Source organism: Egretta garzetta, unplaced genomic scaffold, assembly GCF_000687185.1.
Source record: "Egretta garzetta isolate BGI_Z169 unplaced genomic scaffold, ASM68718v1 scaffold439, whole genome shotgun sequence".
NCBI lineage: Eukaryota > Metazoa > Chordata > Aves > Pelecaniformes > Ardeidae > Egretta > Egretta garzetta.
The window spans coordinates 1223522-1248240 of NW_009260803.1; the positions used below are offsets into that span (position 1 = coordinate 1223522).

Genomic DNA, 24719 nt, shown 5'->3' on the forward strand with positions numbered 1-24719 from the left:
CACATCAACCACCGCAGTAAGACTGAACTTCGGAGGCTGAGGAAGGCAAAGACTGCAGCAACAACACATCTCTTTGCAGAGTCTGGCTTTTGAAAAGCTTGGTAATTCCCTTACAACCACCCGGCACCATCGGTAATCTGCTCAGGATATACCCATCTCTTCTCTTTCCGTTTAGATTAACGGAATTGCCTTTGACAGCACAAATCAGGTCCGACAAATGGGAAGCGTTTTACCTTATAACCGCGAACATGGAATTGAAGTTCTTGCATTCTCGACAGTGGAGGGCAATTTTAATGAAATGCTTAATAATCTTCATTCTTTTGAGTTGGTTGGGCTCTGCTAAAATTTCCATGGCAACCCAGAACGTCTCTTGATTTATGACATCTTCAAACTGTTTCAGGTGAGCATTTCCTGTTTTGGAGTCCAGCTTATAAAGGTCATCGATGTATTCTGTAGGCTCAATGTTGCGAAATAATTCAAAGTCCCTCATGGAAAGCTGAGTGGCAACCTCGATGGTGCTCAGCTGCAAGAGGGAAATTTGGCTTTCTCTCAGGAGCTCTTGAGCATCCTCATCTGAGCATAAGGTCTCTGTCTCCATGTTGTTTTTTAGATAATACCTGAAGAATAGTTGAGTTACAATAAAACGTTAGAGATGCTCTTCAGCGAGTCTGTGAACACAAAGGCATTGAACTATACCAATCAAGGTGGACATTAATGACACTGCAGGGGTGTTAATGTGAGCGCCTTTCCCCTGTGACAACCCAGCGTAAGAGGCAAACACAGAGGCAAGAAGGAACAGTGTAACCTTGTACTTTAGCTAGTATAAAATACCATCATTACCGAAGTAAAAAAACATTTCAAAAAGCTGTTTTAATCCACCTCTTTGCTTATATTGTCTATACTGTACCCTGCAATAGGCTGTAGCTTTCACCTTCAGAAAAAGGCCAGTTACTTTTCCATTTGTAAATTCAGCAGTGAAATAACATTTTAAATACACATTAGTCCTGAGAAATCTCTTGTTAATGTATTTCTCCATTTCTTACACCAATTTAGTGTGGTTTCTTACATAAATTTAGTGTGGTGTATTAATATTTACATGAAGCACACAGTATTCAGGAAATGAAAACGTATCTGGAAAATTCATTTCCATGGTCCCAAGCAGATCACTTTCAGATATACAAAAGTTTACCCCTCATAAATTCCCTCTGTTGCCTAGCAAAGACGACTGAAGAATTTTTTACTTAATAAACTTTCTTCTGGTATGGATCAGGTCATCAGATAAAACTGAAGCACTTAACGTTTCAGAAACATTCATAACAGTTTACATAAAATGGAAGAATTTATCTCAGGTTAGTATCAGTTCATTGCAACATGACATCACGAAGACATTAATCATATGCTTTAATCCTGAAGTACATGTGGAAAGTGTCAGAACAAATCTAACTTTTTTTCTTTTTAAGTGTAAGCCACTGCATACGTTATCCTGATCTAAATTTGGCTGTCATCATGCAAGCTTGCTGCACTTTTGGGGAAGGAAGAAAGGAGGAGAGGGAAATGTAAGCTACTGACATTTACTTGCTCGTTCTTCTAATAGACACCTGTCTATTTTAATTAAAACATCCCTCCCTAATGTTTCCTTCTGACGTTTCCATCCTGAAAGGCAAATAAATCCGAACCGAAATCGCAACAAGGGCCCATTTACCGTCCATTGAGTTGAATCCTGTCGGCCAATTTTGAGAACTGATCTGGGAGTCTCCGTTGTTTGATGACTCCCTCGGGGCTGACAGACACTTCGCAGAGGGAATAGGTCTCCGGGGCTCCTGTCAAGTTGAATTCGTGGACGGCGTGACTCACAACCTCTTTTGCTGTAGTGTCTTTGCTGATGATAATGTAACAGCTCTGCTGATCTGCTTTGAAAACTCTTATTACTTGATCCGGAATATCTAGAAGAACAGAATAGCACCTTTAATGTATGAAGTTTCTTGTCCCTTGAGAAGACGTGAGATCATTTACTGTCTCCTTTGATAGCCAGAAAACAAAAAGCAGCTAGCAGTAAAAAAAAAGCCATGCTGGACTTGTAAATATTCATTAAAATATTCAGTCGTTTCTTTCAACTTTGAGAGGAAAAAAGAGGACTCGACTCTCTGCATTTCCACAGCTCAATTACTTTATCATCGCGTGACCGCAATCAGAGTACAAGACATCTAGATAGATTGCTAAGCTGTACGCTGTCCTTCTCAGCGTGTCTCAAACTTTGGCAGCATCGTTCCTTCTTTGGCTCCTTCGTCTTTGCGAGAGCCAGCATCGCCAGGCGTGCCAGGGTACCCTTCCTGGGGACAGGAGGCCATCGAGCACGCGTGGATGGGCTGAGGGCAGGAGGACGTGAAGAGGAAAGGAGATTTGGTTGCTCCCATAGCTAGCTGCGAACTTTTATGCTCCCTCTCTCACCCTGAAGGAACTAAGCTGCTGCCAGCAGTTAATTCTTTGGCTAGGGTACTTATTCATAGCACATTTTAGGTATTATAAATGCATTAGGGACCAGCTTTATCTGCAGCAGCCTACAGCAGAAGTATGTATCTGAAGAAACACACGTTTAATCTACAGCTTGATGATTGGAAATAATTCGCTCCATTAGTTACTACAGAAGGCTTGATTTTCAAAATAAAACCGATCTGAAAAAAGCGTCAAGTCAGAGTGCACACTAATTTAAAAACTCGGGGAAGCACAGCTTTTCCCCTAAACCCTGAAGGCTAAAACTTCACAAGTTTTCTGCAGACCTGAGAAGGTGGGAGGCTCTTGCTGAGCCCTCAGCCATGTCTTCAGAGCCTGCAGCTATTCAAAAAAAAACCACATCGGAGGCAGATGGGCCATTAGCTCCTGCATCAGAGACCCCCAGCGAGAAAAGCCAAGGGCTGTTATTACAGCAGCCGCCTCCAAACCAGCCCTTCACCTCCCTCTGTTATTTGACCAGCCTTCAATAGCACTAAGTGCCCAATCCATGGAGCGAGGAGACCTGCCAGCCGAGGGGAGCCTCCGGATCGCCAGGCAGGGCGGCGAGTGCCGTGGGGAGGTAATGACCAGGGTCCCTCTGCCGAGGGGAACCCGCACTCCTCTGCCAGGGAATCATCCTAGCAGGCTGTGCATCGAGGTCCTCCCAGCAGCAGCTCTCTGAGCACTGAGTTTTACATGCTGCTCACCCCATCACCTATACATTAACTTTCCACTCTCAAAATCCACTGCTTAAGGAAGAAATTAAGATTTCTTTTAATGAGGCAGTGACCTCAGGATTACTTTTTCTTCTATCAGGACTTAATGGTGTTATGGGGGCAAGTAGCAGGAATTTCAGGGCAAAAAGTAAGCAGGTAATTTATGATCCAGCATCAAAAGTTTCCACCTATTGGAAAAAAAGAGAGCCTCAACATCAGCTGTAAATAAACTGGAAGATGGGAGGAAACAGGGTGTTAAAAAAATCTGACTGAAAACTAATTCTATGAACAGTTTCATTCTTGTGACTATTATATTACCAGAAGAGTCTCATTAATAGTTGGGGACTAGTTGAATTTGAAAAGCTCCATGCACAAATGAATGGGGGGCTATAAAAGTGAAAAATAAATATTATGTACTTATTTCAGAGAGAAAGTGGTGAAAATTACACATTGAATAATTTGGGAAGTGTCAGCACTCAAAAATTATAATAAATCCGCAGAAGAGCCAAACATCTTGGTATCAACATACCTAAGAAAATCAGAATACATTCAAGGTATAAAACCAAAAACGGAAACATAGTTGGGGGGGGGCAGGAAGAATCGCCATGCAACCAAACCATAGTGTAACTTGTGACAGGTGAGGGAAACTGATATTACAAGCACATGTCTGTCTTCATGGTCTTTGCTTTTAAGCAGGCAAACATTAATGAAATTTATTTTCTTATGCATTATTCAGCTTGTGTTGACAATGCAAAACACATTTCAAGTTTGCATGCATGTAATTTTAGTTACACAGAGTCCAACAGAAGAACAAACTAAATCTCAACCTACGTTATCATTTAGAACTTCAGTTTCTATAAAAGGGATGTAAGCAATTTCATTCCTTTAAAGCGAGGTCACAGAGAAGCGAAGTAACCTGCCAAGGGTCATTCAGTGGGTCGGTGGCAGAAACGGGAATAAAATGCAGGTCTCAGCCTCACTACAGGCCTGTGCCCACTAAGAGGACCTATGGATTTGTTTTATTTAAGGGAAGATTACAGGGCCCTAACAGTAATAACTATGTCAATGCAACATCTGAAGGTGTTAAGTTTAACAGGCAAGCCATGCAATATTAAGGTCTACAGGATGATATACGTCACGATACTTACAGTAAAACCCAACAGCTGCAGGCCGGAAAAAAAGAAAAAAAACCGTGTCAACACCAAATCAAGATTTAGAGGTTTACAAAACTTATCAAGTGTACGTAGCACACTGTCAGAAATATCTTGGTTTTCTCTGCCATTCAAAACCAACAGCACGTGTTATAGTAATCTTAAAGTAAAGGTAAGAAGGACTAGTGATCAACATTTCACATCATGCAGTAACTTGTATAATATTAAATGGAGATTCTTGGAGAACATGTGCGTAGCTCTCATGCAGAGAGCAAGAACCTGGATTTGCAGCAAAAAGGGAGCTTATTTGCTATGGATTTTTATGCACAGGATATATCTGTGTACATCTCTTTAAAAGGGGAAATCTGCAAGTTTACATAAACATAAGTAAGTCACAGCCACAAGGCACTTTACAGAATATGTAATTATGCGCAGAACTTACACTCAAAATAGGGAAACAAGATTCTGACTTGACATGGTTACAGGCAGCTGCACGTAACAACAAATGCCTCCTGCAGCCACCCCAAAACTGTATTCCTACAGTAATAGCAATGAAAGCTTACAGTACACATCTCAAAATGGTTTTCAGTTTTTCAGACATACAGCTGAATATACGTCATGTTTGCAAAACATGAAACCTTACTATCACTATGTTGGTACCATGGCACTCCTATTCCATCCACAATACTGCTTGAAATATATATTCAAAGATGGTGCGTGGACAAGTCAAATCACCAGGAGTGCTGGTATTGGGAAGAGATGACAAAAGAGGAAGGTGCAGACAAGGACAATCTGCTTCCACCAGAGCTCTGGTAAACTCCAGTAAATCAAAGCCTCTCAGAAGTGGCAAAAAATAGATTGCTTTGTAAAAACAAGCTAGGTGTCACATTACAAAAAACAGGCAAGAGAGGTTCAGGCAGTTTAGATTTTCAGCGAATCTCCAGTTTGGACCTGCTAGGGCCACGAGATAAACAGGTAATTACACTCGGCATGTTTGATGCTGGTAAAAGATGTAATTTTCTCCCTGAACCAGCTGCCTTGTAATCATCCTGTAAATCAAGCTAATGCTGCTGTTTTACCTGAAGGATTAGAGAAATCCAGAATACTAGTTGTAGGCTGCAACAGGTCAGGACTACTGGATGAGAGCGTTCCCGGAATAGGCATGATGGCCAGGCTGTGTCTGCATTGCCGGGTCCCAACGATGCTGTCGTCCTGCGACTGGCTCACGCTCCCATCACTGCAAAACAATTTTGTTTCAATGATGGGAATTAAACTCCTTATATCCATCTTGGGATGAACAAAACTAAGAAAAATAACGGCCCTCAGATATTTTAATTACACGTTGTAGACAGGCTTTCAAAACAAGGACAGAGGAAAAGCATATTTGAAAGTGTTTACTGGGAGAGAAAAGATATCATGGTCGTCTTCTGCATTTATGGGTCAGATTTGCTGTGTTTTTAAAACAAAAAAAAAACAACCCATAAGCAACGTGGACTAATAACTGAAGATATTAAGCAACTAAAATATCACAACTTAATAAGGAACAACTGTTTTTTGACCACAAGAGTCTGACAAACCTGAACAGTTTTGGAGGCAAGATGCTGAATCGGGTTTTGTCTAAAATTTTCCTGATCCTGTTTCTCCCACCAGACACAGTGTTTGCTTTCATTTTCTTGTTTCCTTTTTCACGGGGAAACATCTGTTCCACATCTCCAGGCATATCTGGGATGGAGTAACGGTTGTTTTTCTTTTCTGCAATTTTTGGAATATGTGGAATTCCATTCTTCTCTTGTCCTATCCTGCAGAGCAGCTCCTTAAACACTGTAACAGAAGACAAAATCATTCTGATTTACCTTTGCACACATTAAATTTCACAGTGAATTCTTCTTTCCCCTCAAACCTTTTGCTTCCCACATCCCTGCAGAAAAAGCAAACCAAGTAGTTACCTACCAGGCAATACACTGCATTTTAATTTTGATTCTAAGGGCGTGTGTTTTCTCCCATTTAAGTTTTGCTTTTCATTACCTTGGCAGAAAGACCAACCCCTAAACATTCAATAAAAACGATCAAACATTCTGCATAGCAGAGTTCTCCTAACTACTTCTGAAATTAGCACATATCACAGCAAATTTCATAGACCTAGTCTATCGTTACCAGATAGCGAAGAAGGAAACATTGCGTTCATGGCAATCAGCTCTATGTATTTATTGACTTTTTTGTCCGCATCTTTTAGGTAATGGAGTGCAGATGCTTCCTCAAGAATAACTGCAAGACAGACTGATATTTTCCAAACCTTCCTTTCTTTGCTTTCAGTAATACTACCGAACAGAAGCTGCATCAAATTTCCTATTACATTTATCAGCCTAAGCCAGTCTATTACCAACAGTGACATTCCCAAAAATATAATTCCATGGAAAAGACAGTGTTTATGTTCTTTGTGTTTCTTTCCACATATAAAAGGTGAAAACAAATTGTTCAAATTGTTTTATCAATACAAATTATTTTTTTAAAAGATCTTTGACAATATTTTAAAATCACTGAAGTCAGAAATTCAGTATTTTCTGTCAAAACCATGGTGATACTGGGAGAACGCAGAACCGTACAGAGCACATTTCTCAGATTGTTCCTACGACCAAGACAAACAGGACTTTCTGTATAAGAAGACCCAGCCAAATAATAATAGAAAATAGTAATAATTTCAAAGAAAATCAATAGGGAACAAAGGCAGATAATTGGAGGAAGAAAGTAAGAAAACGAAACCTTTGGGTCTCAGACACAACTCCAGAGGAAGGAGCTATCTTGTGCACAGTCTCGTTTTTTCTGTAGCTATGGTTATGCTGTTGCCTGAACAGGATTATGGAAAAAGAACAGATGGTTTGACTGAGATTTTAAAGAGGTATTTATGTGTTTATATTCACATTGACAATTAAAAGCCAACAGTTATATGTCACGCTGCTTTTTATATCCCCTTTTCAATTTTAGATATAAAGGCAATTTATCCTATCATTCTTATAGTCATTATAAAAAGTTTTTCAAAAGCCCGGTTTTACATTTCTGCTGTTTCTTGGCAAACATATTTTGGCCCAGATCCCTTGGCTCTGTCTCAGCCATATCGCATGAAGGGACACTAAAGCCGCTTAAACAGTCATTTGAGGATTTCTCAGGGAGTAAAGAGCTGGCTAGGCTGGCTTGGTGCCACTCAACGCGCAGCCCTTGGCACACCAGAACTTATCTGAGCAAATGGAGGCACAACGAGTTGACTTCTGCACAACTTTTCACTCCTAGAGCCAGTTAGGAAAAAAAAAGATGGAATCTTACTGCACTTCTAAAGCCAGAAAGACTGGAGCTTTTCTTCACAGACACAAAAATACATCCTATAGAAACTCTACTCACCAAAAATGTTTGTTTTTACAGTAATGGAGAGATGAGTGTTGTTCCTTAAGATTTCCAGAGCTTTTACAAAGGTAATGTTCTCAAAATTTTGTCCATTTACTTCCATTATCTTGAAGAAAAAATAAAAATTGCACTACTAGGAGAACAAGTGTTTCCAACAGAGTTACAAATACAAATGTGATAATACAGACACAATAAGAACTTTCCAGTAGTTCTCAAATCATCTTTACAGCAGGTATAGAATCAAAACATTCCTTGTAAAATAACGATATTCAACATGTCAGTGAAGTTATATCCTATAAGCAAGCCAGGACCACCATTTCTCCCTGACAAATGCTTTAACCAGATTTATTTTCTGTGATAACGTTCTTGCAATTAGGAACTGCACCCGAATGAAAAATGAACCATAGAACTGATATTACATCAGAGGCCAAATCTTCACCTGGTGTGAACTGCCATTGCTCTACCAGCCTCAGTAAACTGGGATGATTTACACCAGGCGGGAATCAGTGCAACAAAACAATCCGATAGCTTCAACTTAACCATATCTATGATCAGCAAGTTTCCTAAAATAACCCCAATTTGGTTTTCTTTCCCTTTTTATTTTTGAAATATTTAACTATTTTAAATATTTTGAAAACTATTTAATAGAAACCCATTTAACACATTGAAACTGAAACTGAACTGTGACATTCACAATAGAATAGTGGCTAGTTTTTTGCTTTTAGTAAACAGCATATTCTTTCTGTTGGGAACACTACAGTTGATTGAACTAGATTTTTTTAAATTAAAATAAGAGATGAGTATTTTAAGTGAACTTTGTTCTTTTTACCTGATCCCCACGCTTGAGACCAGCTTCTGCTGCTTTACTGCCTGCTTCCACAGTCTCTACAAAGATACCAAACCCCTTGTCGCTTCCTCCAAGAAGGCTGAAAAACAGTGGCGAATCTCTAGAAGGCTTTTGCAGGGTAATTTGTCTCCATTTTGCTTTGGCAGCACAGGCAATATTCAGCAGTCTGAGATGTCCTTTCATTTTCTGTTACACAGAAGACATAAAATGGAGTGCAATGTTTCTTTTACTAGAAATGGAAAAACAGTTGTGAAAAAAAAAACAAAACCCAAATGCCAGAAAAGGGACTTATGATGCCATGTATCCAAGTCTTACTAAATAAACCTTGTCCTCTTTTGCAGTAATGCAGAAACACGAGTGCCATATGTACTATTTCATATGGACTTTGTATCTAAATATGTATTTCTGAACAAATTTGTCCATGTTAAGAGCCCTCTATTGACTGTTAAGACTTGGAGACTACAATGTGTTAGTCACTGGTAACACACTGGAAAATGCAAGTGTGTAACATTAGAAAGTAGGAGAGTCATTCTTTTTTGTTCCTACCGTGTCTTCCAAGTTCTTTTCAAATTCTTCCAGAAACCGAGTCATAGCAGGATCTCCTTCAAAGTCATTAAAATGATTGTTTACCCACAGTAAGACCACTCTGGTAACCTGCAGGGAAAAAAAAAAGTATATATAAAGGTACCTAAGATTCCTCTCCTATAGGCTTCAATCTATAAGCAAAGAAGAAAACAAGGACATGGCAGAATAGCATATGACAGATTACTGCATCTTTTAATAAACAGAAGCAGAAGGCATTTACACGCAAAATCATCTTCTCTTTTCCTTTATTTGTAAAAACAAATGAAAAATAAAAACCAAGCATTTTTGTACCTAATTGCCTGCATCACCCAGTACTTACTGGTACACAAATCCACCTTCAGTTAACTCTTCCTTATGCTGTTTGTAAATCTTATCTTTTTAAAGCATCCTAATGATCTCCTTACAGAAAGTGATAATAAAAAGCTTTATTTTAAGAATTTCTAGCTAAATCTTCAGGTTGATTTTATATGTGCTATGGAGTTACTACCATTCAGGATTATTTTATCCATCTATGTTATGAAAAAAGGTTAATCTATAGCAGCTTCTCTTCTAAAAATAAACAATTTCCTCTTTTATTTGCTGAGACAGTTTTCTTTTACTTTCTTTTTCTTAAAAAAACTGTAGTTGCCAAAACGAACAGCATGGAAAAATGTGAGAAGCCATAACCACAGCAAAAGACCCCAGACAATTTCCTATAGAAGAAACTACAGCATTTTGATAGCCTGTTGGGTTTCCTTCAGCTCAAAGCTAGAACACGTAAAACCACTGGCTAAGAATTTTACTGCCGTAATTTTCAACAAATTGAACACGGATACAGGTTCCAAACTGCGAACATTTTTCACGTCTGCGGGCATACAGTTACACGGAGTTGAACCTCCTCCTATTTATGGAAGCGTTTTTATCAACTGCACCTGTCTTGAGCAGTTTATTTTAAGCACAGAGTTTGTAACGAGCTGCTCAGACAAAACGTGCTCAGCGCACTGAGAAGTGCTACAGTAGAGAATTATGGAAGGCAAGCACAATGCTGTTGTGAAAAGCTGGCATGTCCAAGAGATCATGAATTGAATGTCCCTGCATTTCTGGTCAAAAAGGATTTCAGAGACTGGCATTTATATCTTTAAATTAACTAGAAAAGTATTTATCATTCTGCAGAAGAGAAGCAGCGTCCTACCCGATTTAGGGTAGTACACTATACACATACAATGCACTGGAGAACCCTTTCTTGATACCAGTGAAAAATACTTTGCTTTAAAATAGTTCATATAAAATAGCTGGAGCACAACCCTAGTTTATCAAGCAACACAAAAAGGAATGAATTTGGAGACATTTTTACTACGTATACTAATCTGAGACTCAAACCAACCTTATCCCTGAGGCTGTCCACTGTGAACCATTCCAAGAGTTTATTTCCAACTTCCAGGGGGCTTGTTAGAAATGTTCTGTAGGTTAGAAGGAAATCTTCGATGTAGGTTGGATCCACAATAGAATGTTCTTCTATTAAGTGCATGATGAGTCGCTCGGGTGTTGCCTTAAAAATTAAATGCAAAAAACAACTGGTATCTCTCGTCACTACCTCTCTTTAGAGAGTATCTTAGCATAAAACCACGTGAACTGAATACTCCCTTTTGAAATTTCAGTTATGGCAAACTCAGGATAAAACACACAAATGCATTTAAATCAAATCTTCATGCTTCTCTCAGCCCAAATGTTTTGCACAGGTAATACCTGGCTAAAACAATTAGTAACTTGCCTTAATTTTATTTTTAATAAACAGTTTACGTTCCTCTTAAAGATTATAAAAAACAGGTCAATACATAAAGAGGCACAAAAGGTGCTCCCCATACAAAACTCAATATATGTGCTGAAGAGGTCTAACTTTATTAAAAGGGAGATGGAAGTAAATATGTAAAATAATATAACTTCCTTCCAATCAATTTTTTTGAGCCGAGACAGACAAAACTGAGCATGTGTTCTAGAATCAAACTGAAATTGCATTTATTTACTGATAAATAAAGGTTTAATAGATCAATGGAAAGCACAGAAACCAATTCACCTTGATAACTATGTGTCCTTTTCTGGTTCCACTGCGATCCAGCTCCCTGTGCTCCTTTACCATAACAATTTCTCCTTCTTCCTCCACTTTATGAGTGTTTTTTTCCACATGGTTCAGAATCCTCCAGTAGTCTTGCTGGGCTATACACACAAACTGCCCCCAAACAACACGGGATCGTTAATAAATATCCAAAACATGAATGCATCCCCACCTCTAGGCTGCTTCAACAAAATCGCAACAGCACAGCATTTGATACCAACCCCACTCTGTTCTGCCCCACCACATCAGAAAGTTAGAAACAGAAGGCAACTAGAACTTGTCACCTTCTTACATCTCCAAAAGGTTGTTTGAATGGGCTAAACATATAGAGGACAAAGCCTGTAAGAAGTGGAAATGGGTATTTTCTATTTATCTGTTCTTACTGCACATCCGTCACACACGCAGCGTGACCGGGGTAGACTAAGCTTACATTTCAGCACAAAGCAGAAGTTCCTGTTTCTCACACCACAGCAATGAGAAATAAGTCCCAGTCCCACGCCAAGAGCATACAATTAACTCAACATCAGCAGAGCCCTTGACCCATAAAATACCAACCTCCTCTTTTTCTGCTCCTGGAATAAAGAACATGCCTTAGGATGAAAGCAGTTTGTTTTCTTCTATTAGATACTTAAAAATATGAGGTGGTTGTACAGAATTGTGATCTTACCTGACAATCGTCTACTTTGGTTCTGACCACTCCGTTCATGTACTGTTTGTCCAGAGAGGGAGTAATCCCAAAACTGTTTCCCATACAGAGACTCTCACTCTTCCCATCAGGATAGCTGATTTCCACTGTGCCATTTAAAATAACATACCAAGAATCGAGCTAAAGGAAATAAAAAAAAAACAAATTTAAAAAGTGAAGCTAATTCAACAACTTCTATAAGCTGTTCCAATGCTCTTATCTCAGCAAGGCTTTTTCTTACAGCCTCCAGTTTGTTGTCACAACAGTTTTGCAACATTTAATTCACTAAAAATGTGCACTGTAAGGCAAGCAGTAAAAATGACTGAAAGAAGAATGCTTTTCAGCATTCTTCATTCATTTCAGAACTAATTCAGTAGGGAGGAATGCTGATGAATAGATTGCTTTTTTAATCAGTGGGCTAATTGCTACAATATATTTATACCGTTTCGTGAGAATGATCACTCTTCCCCTTGGGTACCCATTCAGTTACTACCAGAGACGAGAGCCTACCTAGTCCTCTGGGGGGGATGACTTGCTATGGTCACTCCAGACGTCTCGATCCCAGGACACAGAGGGATTGCAAAATAGTGATTCAGACTACACTGGGAGCCTGACCACCGAGTGATTTGAACATGTCTCCTCCCACTGAGTATGTATGGAAACCACTCCCTAATTTAGATGTTTGTGTTATAATACCTACATTGTTGGGCAAGGATACTTCTTCTCCATGTTAGTATTTAAAAAAACTGCATTATATGAAGAGAGTTATTTTACCAATGGAAATAGTGCATTCATCTATGCCACAAATAATCTTTGAAATAAATTCCTCCAGATGTTAGCACTTGCGTGATAACACCATACTCAACACTGGTTTACGTCTCTACTTGGCCACATTGAAGCCTTGAACAAGACAGGCAGAATCTCCCAAAGGGACGGGCTAAGGTTTGGGGATTTTGCGCATGGGTCATGGTGAGAGAAGAATTCTCTAACTTTCAGATGCGGGAGAGATGTGGAGACGGAAAACAGATTTTCCAGCCCTTCGCCCCCAGAGGCCCTTGCTAACCTACTGCCTATAGCACTCAAATTGTGTCATAAGCAGTAACTTACTTCTTGGCCGTCTTCAAGTATGATGGCTCCTGCTTGCTCTACTACTTCGAATATCATCACCGAGCAAAGTTCTCTCCTCACAGACATAGTCATGTTTGCAAAGGCAGGGAGTTGATGCATGAATTCCAGTAATTGCTCTGTTAGACAAAGGAAACATTGGTATGAAGTCTGCAAGGCCCAGGGGTTCCTTTAGATACCTTACCCTCCACATGTATATTAAAGCTCAGTTAAATTCATGGAAAAATTGCTCAGTGGTGTTATAATCCCCATTAGTGCCTGCGGTTAAACGAGCCCCGTATGTATTTTGTCATCAACCATCGCAACTCAGCTCTACAGTCTTGATCGTGATCTGATTGACTCTTACAGCAAGCAGCAGTCTGGCTAGAGTGTAACAGCACTTCAGCTTCAAACATTTAGAAAAATTAAAAATACCCTTGCAGTACAGTAATTATAAGCTTGATAGGAGCATGAAATGACTTTCCAGCGTTTAGAGAAGTAATCTGAAGTATACGGCATAACACAAATTTTACTGTTAAACTAATGCCAATTTCTAGTTAAACATTGCAGTGAATTATTTTAATCTTAAATGTTTTTCCGTTTACAGTTACATAAAACTATACTGCAGTAATAGTACATTCTCTCTGACTTTTAAGAACTAATTCAACAGTTTCAGGCAGAATTATTTTGCTGCCTATCCCTCCCTTATATCAACACATACGATGACTGTAACACTTAACATCTTAAGCATCTCATTTTTAAAATGCTTAGTTCCTCCAAACAAATACTCTCTGAGATAGTACGAGGAGAAATCATTCAATTAACAGTATCGCTAGAGCAAAGTGATCTCTGGAAGGCATCACTTGATAATTATGAGGCTATACATTGAACATTAACTCATTAAACTCAGATACGCTTCTCTTACAGATGTTATATGATACAGTTTTACATAAAGGTTTTTTTTTTTTCTCCTCACCAATATCATCATCAGTTTTATCTGCAGGCTCTTTCTCAAGGCACTCTCGTACAACATCTCGCCCCAGAAGCGGATCTGAAGTTCTGTCAATGTCTTCATCCTCCTCCTCTTCTTCATCCTCAGAATCTACAGGTGCTTCTGGAAGACCTGTTAAATCAACGTCTCCCATCTCACTTTCTGTAGCCTACAAAGAAAACATCCATCGGACAAAGAGTTCAATGTCTCCAGTTTAATGATTTATGGTCTCATTTCAGGTAGCTAAAACACAAAAGAAATTCCGTGATCAACAATTCAAACCAGAAATTGTAATAGCTCCCTTTCTGAACACTGAAAAAAACACCTTACACTGAAGTCTACAGTTAGAGGATGGTACAAATATATACCATCGGCATAAAGCAACACCACGCTACAGGAATTATGAACACAAGTTCTAAACCAAAATTAACATACTGGGACATTTGCTCTCTATTCATATCCCTCCCCACCCCCAATGAACTACAGGCAATATAAACCCATCAATAGTAACTGTGAGACACGGGAAAAACCAAAGCAGACTGACTGGCTATAATGAAAGAGATTTGTTCTTATTTTTAATTTGGGTATTATAACGTGGATTTTAATCCTGGCATAGAGCAAGTATGTCAGGTGCAGTATATAAAGGGCCTAGGAAATAAGGATGACTCTTCTTGCCTCTATTGCGTGATTCTCATTTTATGGCGTTTACTCTTTCTTGCAAATTCATGTAAACAAAACATTTTTTTCACAAGAGTCTGTAGTATTAATGAAATAATAACATAATTCAGTAACACTGCTGGTTACCCAATGCCTGTAGACACATTTCTACTGTCATCAATAGATGGCAATATAGACATCACGCTGAGCAGACACACGAAGCAGCAGCAAAAGAGAATGCAATACTGGCAACAAAAAGCAGAATAATTTGCAATAATTCCTTATGTAAAGTTTAAATGATGTAATTGCATGAAAATAACTTTCCAAACAGATGGAAAGCAAAAAAAAAAAAGTTTCAAATTTTCAATTTCAGTTTCCACAGAGTAGTTGCTCAATCACTTTTTTTTTTTAGCTTAAGCCAGCATGCAAATCATTTTTCTGTTCAAATTCAAAAATTTGAACAACAAGATGTGTCACTGAGAAGTATAAGGCAACTATATGTAGACTCGCAGAAAATGGAGTTTATTTTTTTTTAAATGAATGTATTTACAATATTCACTTTCAATTTAAAAGAAATACTTGAGGTTTTACAAAAACACTGATGACAAATGAATGCATCAAATACTCTGCATGTTCACAGAACTTCCAAAATAAAGGATGGAGTCCTGTCCAACCTGGCTTTGAACACATCCAGTGATGGGGCAGCCACAACTTCTCTAGGCAACCTGTTCCAATGCCTCAGCACCCTCACTGTGAAACATTTCTTCCTTATATCCAAGCTAAATCTACCCTTTTCCAGTTTAAAGCTCTTGCCCCTTGTCCTGTCACTACAGGCCCTGGTAAAAAGTCTTTCTTAGAAGCCCCCGTAAAGTACAGAAAGGCTGTGGTGATGTCTCCCCAGAGCCTTCTTCCCTTTTCTCCAGTCACTGGGGACTTCACCTGACTGCCATGACTTCTCAAGAAAGATGGAGGGTGCCTTGGTAACTACAGCAGCCAACTCCCTCAGGAGGGGTGCACCTCGTTGGGCTCCATGGACTTGTGTATGTTTGGGTTCCTCAGGTGGTCTCAAACCTGATCTTCTCTTACCATGGGAAGGACTTCGTTCCCACAGTCCTCACACCTTGAGGTTCAGGGCCTTGAGAGGTGTGGGAAGAGCGACTACCATTGCAAACTGAGGCAAGAGAACTGTTGAATACCTCAGCCCTCTCCATCTCACAAGTTTTCCTGTCTTATTGGGGGTGGGGAGTACATTTTCTTTAATCTTCTTCTTCTGACCAACATACCTGTAGAAGCCTTTCTTGTTATTCTTCACATCCCTTGCCAAATCCAGCTCCAACTGTGCCTTACGTTTCCTGATCCCACCCTCGCACATCCGAGCAATGTCCCTATATTCCATCCAGGATACATGTCCCTGGTTCCACTGCATGCATTTCCTTCTTGCGCTTTAGTTCGACCAGGAGGTCCTTACTCAGCCACGCTGGTCTCCTGCCTTCCTTGCCTCATAAAAAAGCCTCATCTTAAGTGATTTAATCACAGCAGACTGCGCTGCCTCCATCTTCCTACACGCTCCATGTTGATCGGCTAATGCAAGCCCCAGCGCTTTGACAGATGAGGAGCATTTCCTTCTTTCACTAGGCAGAAAAATACTGGCTTTTAGATATAACCTTGGACCTTTGAGCTTGTCCTCATTTTAACAATTAGCCAGCAAAGCTAATAAATAAGGCTTAAATGATTTAACATAAATATTTCTTTCAGAGGAGGGTAACAATATATACAGGGTTAAATCTGTTTTACATTACATCACTTTACTGGCTTATGTAGCTCACATTAACAGTTTTGGAATTAAGCCCAAGTGCAAATTGTGCTTGGAGAGTCTCAGCAGCACATGATCAGTACAGCATTTTATTCAAGGACTTTTCTAGCATTTCTTCATCTAAACAGCCACAATGCATATCAACTTTTCCAGGCAGAGCAAGACAGACTACGGTACTAATTCCCACTTTGAGAACCTCAAACTAAGATAACAAAATTGAGGCTCTATTTTCTACAGAAAAGTGATTCTTTAAAATTGTCATCGTATATCCTACATAGCACAACAAAGAAATCTTCTCTTTTCTTGAAAATTAAGTCGTAATTTGATCAAGCGATGAAATAAGAGGTGGTCCTCAACCTGTGTTTCAAAGATTATGTGCAGATGGTTGACAAAACGTTGGCCAGGTCAGGCAGCGCTGGAAGGAACAGGAAGGATTTTGCTCGTAAAGCTGTCTGCAGAAGTAGCTGCTCTTCCCAAGCATGATGTCCCAGCCGTTTCCATTATCAAATACCAAAATCATTCTTAACGGAAATGTTTATGAACTACTAATTTACAAAATGAAACCAGAAGCTGCAATCCTCAAATCTTAGACAAACATGGGTTTTCAGGATTGGGGTTATAGGACAAGAATATCTATTGAGAAGGCAGGGGGAACAGACTGAAACGGTGTGTGTCATGAAGATCATCCGGGAAGTTAACACCAGTTTACTGTCAGAACATTTGTTTGCTATTTTAAAAGAACACTATTGTTACTCTCTATACAGCAGTGCAAATTTTGCCAATTAACATGTTTCAGCTATGTTTGCCAAATGTTGGTCATGAAGATGTCCTGTACACCGGCCAAAGATGTAAGAACTAGCCCATGCAAAGTTTTGGCGATAATGATTTGTATTCCACTATAATGCCTATCAGAAGCATACAGTGACAGAAAAAGAAGTATTAAATATGCCTCATGTAAAAGGTTTCCTGTGCTGGAATAACTCCATATGATAATGTACTTCAGTACTCACGACTCCTGATGCAACCCGCGAGGGCTTTTTTCCCCCCCTCCCCTGATGTCAATTCTGCCAGGGGAAAAATGTCCAAGTCTTTTTTTCAGAATTGACAGAAAAACCCTCAGTAAAGCCCACTCCTTGATGCATATTTTATAGATAATCCATTTTAATATCAAAACCTTAACCACAACTGGAATTATTGCTGGGCAATAATGTTGCTGCCCACAAATAGCATATACTGCCAAAACTAAAGGGATAAGAAAAAATAGAAACAAATTTGTTGGTCATTAAGAGACCAGCGTTGCAAGCTACTGATACAGGCAACTGATTCCGTATAGCAGAAGTGAGACCCTACCCACCCACATCCTCAGATACGACCTGCATTACCTGCGTTACCACGGCTGGCCGCCTTAAAGCCTGTCCTGTCAAAGGGCAAGGGAAGATGTTTTCACTCTGTAATACCCGTTGAATTAATTCTCCCTGAGCATACCTCTTACAGGTCAAAGCGGCTCTTTGCAGAAGATCTAATCCCTCATTTCACCTTCTGCATGCACAACCACACAGCCTCCCCTACTTCTGTCTAAACACCACAGCTCTCAAACTAAGCATGCTGCCAGGAATGGGCTGACTGAAAACATAAATAAATATAAAAACCAAAACCCACTTCAAGCAAATTAAAGAAGTTGGTCTAAAAATTGTAGGGAGTAACTTTTTTTTTTCCCCTATATTTAAAAAAAAAGTCTACAGTCTGACAAAAACAACTGCTCTGCAGTATTCCAAGCAATTTGGGCTTTGCAATACACACGCTTGGACATTTTACCAGATAAAGACTGAAAGCTCCAACAGGGAGCAGTAACAGTCCAGGAGAAGGGAATAAAATATCTTCCTACACTTATTTTCCTAAGTTTCTGTGATTAACTGAGGCTCTAACACCGCATGTTCGCAGCGGTGCTTACGGGCAGGGCTCCCTTTCTGCTGATCTCGCCTTTAGCTTTCTGTTCACCGTTTCCTGTTGAACATCCTGGATCGAGAGGCAGCTGGAACAAGTGAAACCTCTTTTCAACACTATCGATGAATGGAGTGCACACAGATGAACAGAAACCCTTTCCAAATCTTAATAAAAAATAGTTTCATTCTTTGGTTCTACTAGTCTAATCATATTTTCCTATGCTGGAATTACGTTTGCACTACTTACCGTAAAAATTATTTTTAAGATCCCCTTAATTCAAAAGGTCACTTCAAGGCTACATTCATCAAAATAATTCAAAAATGCTCTTCCTCTGCTGACATTAGCGATACTCCTAGAGAGCTTGGCATGTAACAGATAGGAAGCCGACTGCAAATGCAAAGCGTCGTTTTCCCAATATTTTATGAAAAGCTGTATTTTAATGCACCAAAAACGCCTTCAGCTACTGAGCCAATACTTTGTACTCGCAACATAGATTTATTGCGTATCAAAGAGATTCTCTGCCTTCATAATATCGTGATGAATACTGGGGGAAACACTGGTCTTTTTCTTTCCGATTTAAAAATCTGTCTCTGTTGATGTGCCAGTGCGATATACCGCGATGTTAAACGCGGTGCCATGACATCATTACACAGTTGTCTATCCATGCACTTATAACCAGGTGACAAACAGTAAGAGACTTCCCCAAAACTGTTATAGCTACTGCAATGAAGCCCATAAAATACTCAGCATCTTTTGACGGGTTCCTATTTGCACATTATACATACGAGAAGATGAGAAAGGCCCTCACTCCTTAAAATCAATAGAAAATCTGCAGTCGTTTTCACATTAATAAATTAGTAATTCCTTAAAGTACAATAATACATTTCACCACTGCCTATTTGATACAGTGCACATAAATATGCTATTCCATTATTTCTTTTACTTATATAATTCTTATTTGTTTAGCATTATGCTCTTTTGGCATTTTCTGAAGAGTAGACATAAGGCATTTCAAATGCAATTAACCACATGATAGAGTATTCACTCGTTACTAGAATGATATTTTCGTTATCGATAATATATTTTAAGTGCTTTTCACTTTGAGCAACCTCTCAAACTACTCAGGTAGACAGGCAGACAGACGAATGGTCAGGAAAAGTGTCCATCAGCATGCTAATACACGAGATAAGGTACAACACACAGACTACTTCTGGTGACTCTGACTAATTAAATCAATTCTGCTGACTCAGAAGAGTAAAAAAAAAAAAATTCAAGATACAGAACAAGATCTTCCAGCACTGCCTCTCAGAAATCAGAGGATCCACAGAGCATTTTAAAAAGACTCTCAGGGATGCACGCTACTGACCCAGCTGGCAGCAAGCAAATCCAAAGCAGTAGAATCATAGAATATTTTGGGTTGGAAGGGACCTTCAGAGGCCATCTAGTCCAAGCCCCTGCAGGAGCAGGGACACCTTGAACCACATCAGGTTGCCCACAGCCCCGGCCAAGCTGGCCTGGAATGTTCCCAGGGATGGGGCCTCCACCCCCTCTCTGGGCAACCCCTGCCAGGGTTTCACCCCCCTCATTGTAAAGAATTGCTTCCTTGTACCCAGTCTAAATCTACTGTCCTTTAGTTTAAAACCATTACCCCTTGTCCTGCCACAGCTGTAAGCAGTCACAGTAGTAAGGTAATAGATTAAACAGGGCAGAAATGCACGGAGACACTTAACGCTCTAAAAGGATTTTTGCTTTTAATGCCTTATTTTTAAAGTTCCCTAGCAATACTTTGCTGTGAATAGATATATCGCTAATCTGTCTCCAGTATGGAAACAGTAACCGGACAGTACCCAAGGAAAGGGAACAGGTGTCTAAAATCAAGTTACACCTACAGCGAGCTCAACAGTTGCTCTACACTCAATATTGTAGTCGGATTTCAACTTGGAAGTGGAAAAGCTGTGAAATTACTGATCAAGACAAACGCAAGATGAGCAGCTTCATCAACCAGAACCAAAACCCCCACGAAACTAGCTCTGCAATTTGACACAAGACTTAAGTACATTATCTGTAAACAAATGAAACCTATCTCTGGATTTCAGACCACTTCTGCTCTCAGCAAGCAACACTAGAATTCCTACAATCAATTAGCACAGAGAGGGCGTTCATTACCACGCTTTTGTTTACAAAGCAGAAATCCATTATCAATAAATACAAATAATGAAGGCATCAGAAACACGAGAATGATTTCATTAACTTTGTTCCATTTCAGAAAGAAGCAAAGTGATCCCATAAATCATCAGAAGTGAGTTTTAAAAGCCACAGCACATGTGTTGGTATGTAAAGACATGAAAAGCAACAAAAAAAGCTCCACAAGAAGTTTGATTGACTTCTGTGTGGCAGCGGAGGTGGCAAGTCACACGAGCAACACAGAGCTACGCGGAAGCATCAGGAGGGCCACTGGTTTTGTTTATGGTCTGTTTAACATCAAGGAAGGAAAAAATAAGAAACAAATGCAATTTTACCTGATAAATATCAGATAGGCTGCTGCTCCCAGAGTCGCTGGCGATGCTACATCCTGACTGGCTTGAAGGGACGTGAGTCACCTGAGGATGGGGGTTGTCGGTGAGATGCATCTTGGTGAGATCAGCCGGAAGCTGTAAATAACACGGATTTGGGGAAAGGCAGGAAAAAAGAAAGGAAAACAAGATGGGTAAGTCTGATCTGAAGGCAAAGTTATTCATAAGACTTTTGTTACGTGCTTGAATTTCCACCTGTAACTTGGCGTACATTTTGAGAAAAAACTAATTTAGGCTGAGCTTGCCCAATCACATTCAGATTTATACGACTGATGGAAAATGATGCAGTGGTCTATAAAACAAAGGCCTGGCCTCTTTACAGCTAACTGACATACACCAACGGGACTAAGAGCACCTAGAGTGACAAATAGATGACGCCAGCCAGATAGCCCACAGCCTTAAACATTAGCTTATGTGGCAATCCGGTATGAAGCAGGATTCCCGTTTACAAATTCAATTCATGTCTTAGTTCAAGAATAACCTTTAGAAAACATCAATACAGAACAAAGAGGGATGTCATCTAAACAAAAATTTTGGTCCATAAAATGCTTTGAATTGTCTTTAAGAAAATGAGTACGCAGAAGGACTACTATGTATTCTTGGTCCACATATGCACAGTAGCACTTTATTCTGGAAGTTGATCTGTATGATGAACACACATATATAGATACACAAATTTTAGTGCATGATTGAAGCCTACAAACATGTTCTTTCTACTGAAAGGAGTAAAAGTCAGTAGCAGGCTTCTGAAGAAGCAAAGCCACATGGTACACTACAAAATAACCAGTTCTTTAATTCAGCTGCTCATTTTTTCTGCTACATCTATTTCTATTATTTTTTCAATTTACACTCAACTGTATGGAAAGAACATTGTATCACAGAATCAGATTCTATTACCATTTATAAATGATGAAATTATACAATATCCTTTAAAAAAAAGTGTTCTGATAAGAAAAAAAGAGTCCAAAACCACTCTGACAGGATCAAGTATCACGATCAAAATGACAAAGTTGCTTCCATAAAACCAACAAAATTCCACACAGTCACGTCAGCCACCAGATATTCAGTCTTATGAATTAAAAGATAGCATTGCACAAATGGTTACTGATCCAATATCAACTTTATAAATACTGACTAAACTTATGAGAACTGGAAACCAGATCTTCACTTGAAATCACATTTTTATGTCCGTTTTTTGAAGAGCACACAAGAGAAGCACTTTACCAAACGGTCACTCACGTGTTTTCCCAAACCATAAGCGGCACTGTAGGTCCCTCTAAACCTTCCCCACTCCCGTAGAAAAAAAAGTTGAGAGCACCTCTGAAACATGTAACATAATTTTGATTATCGAGCTTGTTATGAGGAATATGGGGGATGCTGTGTCATCTATCATTCCCAATGACATTCTCGTTGGCAATCGCTACTCAAAGCCAACCACCCTATGGGCTCTAAAAGCCAGCACAGATCGTTACTTGCAAAATAATTCTGGGAAATGAAAGACTACAAAAGCATTTTTCACTATCCTAATAGTTACATTATTCTAGTTTTGTTTACATTTTACTTACAAAAAAAAGTATAAAATAGCCAACCTATAAATGAATATCTATGTTCACATGTATTTGGAAAAGGAGCAAGTTTGCTGAACCCTCACAAACTCCCACAAAAAAACCTCCAAGCAGGAGGTATAGAATAGTGAACTTGATCCAAACACGAAGGAAACACAACACTTTGAAGCCTATGTTTAGCCACCAAAATCCTTTACAAGGCTGGAAAAAAAAAAAAAAAAAAAAAAAAAAAAAATCTATTTTCAGGATTTGAGAACAGCAAAAAGGTCAAACCACTCAGCTGACAAAATTCAATCCCGTGGCCAAAAGTACGCTCGCTATCTGTCAGCACATGCGGCAAGAGCTGAGGCACACCGAGATGTGACCTCTTCAACAACAACAGAGTGTAAAAGTGAAGCAGGAAAAGTTGAGATTTAATTCTGATCTGGAGCAGTGGCTGGTTACTTTTAAACTCCAGATGAATGCTCCTACAGTACACGCTTGTGGGCCACGCACAGAAAAGCATCATGCATCTGCTAACGAATACAAGGCAGAAAGTCACATTCTCTTCCTCAAAGCCTGCAGCGACTCGGTCATTAGTTAAGCCACCGATATTTCGACGATGCCGACCACGGTGTTGGTGGAGGCTGTTTCCCTGGCTTTCCCCATCTGCTGCCTCCGTTCGAGCGTTCAGCGGCAGCCGGGGCGGCCGGGGCAGCCTGAGCCGCAGGGTGACACGGCTCCTCTGCTCCTGGGGTCTCACGCGTCAGCCGGCTCCCCTGCAAACGCACCGCAGCGCTTCCGTCCACGTGAAGAGAAAGAAAGGCACACGAGGGCAAGGTCAGTGCATCACTTGCCAGGGAGGACGACACCCAGCAGCAACCCAGCCCTTGCTAGCAAATTGCTAGAAAAAAAAGGGCTGCGGGCAGCCACTGATACGCTGGAGGTCAACTGGAAAAATCCAGGAGTTTTTAGTAAATTACAGAACAGATCAACCCACACAGATTCATCACCTCCAGCTTGACAAGACCACAGTATTGCAGCAAACTCCTCAGCCTGTCCCGATCTTTATAACCTCCCTATTCCCACAACCGGCTCCGAGTTCAGCTTCAATCAGATTTCTTTCCGCCCATGAGCAAGTCCCACGCTGACCGTGATAATCCAGACACAAGGAAATCTAATTTAAGCTCCCTGCTATCCAGATTCATAGTGATTTTCAAAATGGCTCCAGGAAAAGGATGAGCAGGACCAAGAGCAGAACCGATTCTGCAGGATTTCCCAGGGGAACCAGGGCAGGTGCCTGCTCTCAACCACAAACTGGCGCTATTGAAGCCCATTCTGGCTCAAAGGCAGTGACACACACACACAGATACACACTCGCACATACAGTTTTTCTTCCCTAATTTAGTTTAAGTTTTGAGATTCTTGTGATAAAGGCTGCTCTGTATAGCCAGGTTGAGAAGTACTGCTGGAGTGAGACACGGCTCTCAAAATAAAAAAGTTGGTGTATGCCCTTGGCATGCCATTTTCACAAACACGCATTGAAAAGCAACTCCAACCCCACCAGCCTTCCCAAAGGAATATTTCTAATCAAGTCCTTGATCACTCACAACTGATCTTCATTCCCCCTGCCAGCACTCCCATGCACTTCCATCACCTATATGGCACACGGGCACGTACGATGCGCCTGCTGGACTCTGCAGTATGTTCTTGTAAAAGACATTTAATGCAGGTTAGATGCAAGGAAACCCTGCAATATCTCTTTAAATTTGAGAGAGAGATAAGGTTTATTTGAGACAAGTGACCTTTAAAGTGCTGCTTGCCACTCTACTCAATCTCCCAAAATAAATCACAGCTTCTGTCTTTTGTATGTCGTTTTTATTACCCAAACTGATTGTTTGTTCTTTCAGAGCTCACTAAGCAGCAATACATGGATCGGGTGTTTCGGTAACAAGGCGACAGCGGACACGGGAAGGACTCGCTGGATGGGGCTGTGAAGATGCTGAGAGCGCTATAGCATTGTCTTAACTATTAGTGAGCAACGTTCTCCTATTCACTGATTTTTTTCATGGGAGAAACTTAGAAACTTGCCACAATCACATCGGTATCCTGAAAAATTATGTGTTAGGGA

General features: G+C 40.0%; 1 protein-coding gene across 5 annotated transcripts in view; it reads right to left on the bottom strand.

Annotated features, from left to right (window-relative positions):
- LOC104133480 (rap guanine nucleotide exchange factor 6) overlaps nt 1-24719 on the bottom strand; it is an 86727-nt gene that overhangs the window by 30943 nt on the left and 31065 nt on the right. For all 5 annotated transcript variants that reach the window (XM_035902247.1, XM_035902245.1, XM_035902246.1 and 2 more), the window contains 13 exons: nt 20991-21122; nt 14043-14226; nt 13070-13206; nt 11945-12103; nt 11239-11391; nt 10549-10713; nt 9147-9254; nt 8583-8786; nt 7751-7859; nt 5935-6178; nt 5437-5594; nt 1703-1943; nt 234-617 (listed from right to left, as the gene is read on the bottom strand). In XM_035902247.1, the coding sequence (XP_035758140.1) occupies nt 234-617; nt 1703-1943; nt 5437-5594; nt 5935-6178; nt 7751-7859; nt 8583-8786; nt 9147-9254; nt 10549-10713; nt 11239-11391; nt 11945-12103; nt 13070-13206; nt 14043-14226; nt 20991-21122 (2378 nt within the window). The remainder of the gene's footprint in view (nt 1-233; nt 618-1702; nt 1944-5436; nt 5595-5934; nt 6179-7750; nt 7860-8582; nt 8787-9146; nt 9255-10548; nt 10714-11238; nt 11392-11944; nt 12104-13069; nt 13207-14042; nt 14227-20990; nt 21123-24719) is intronic.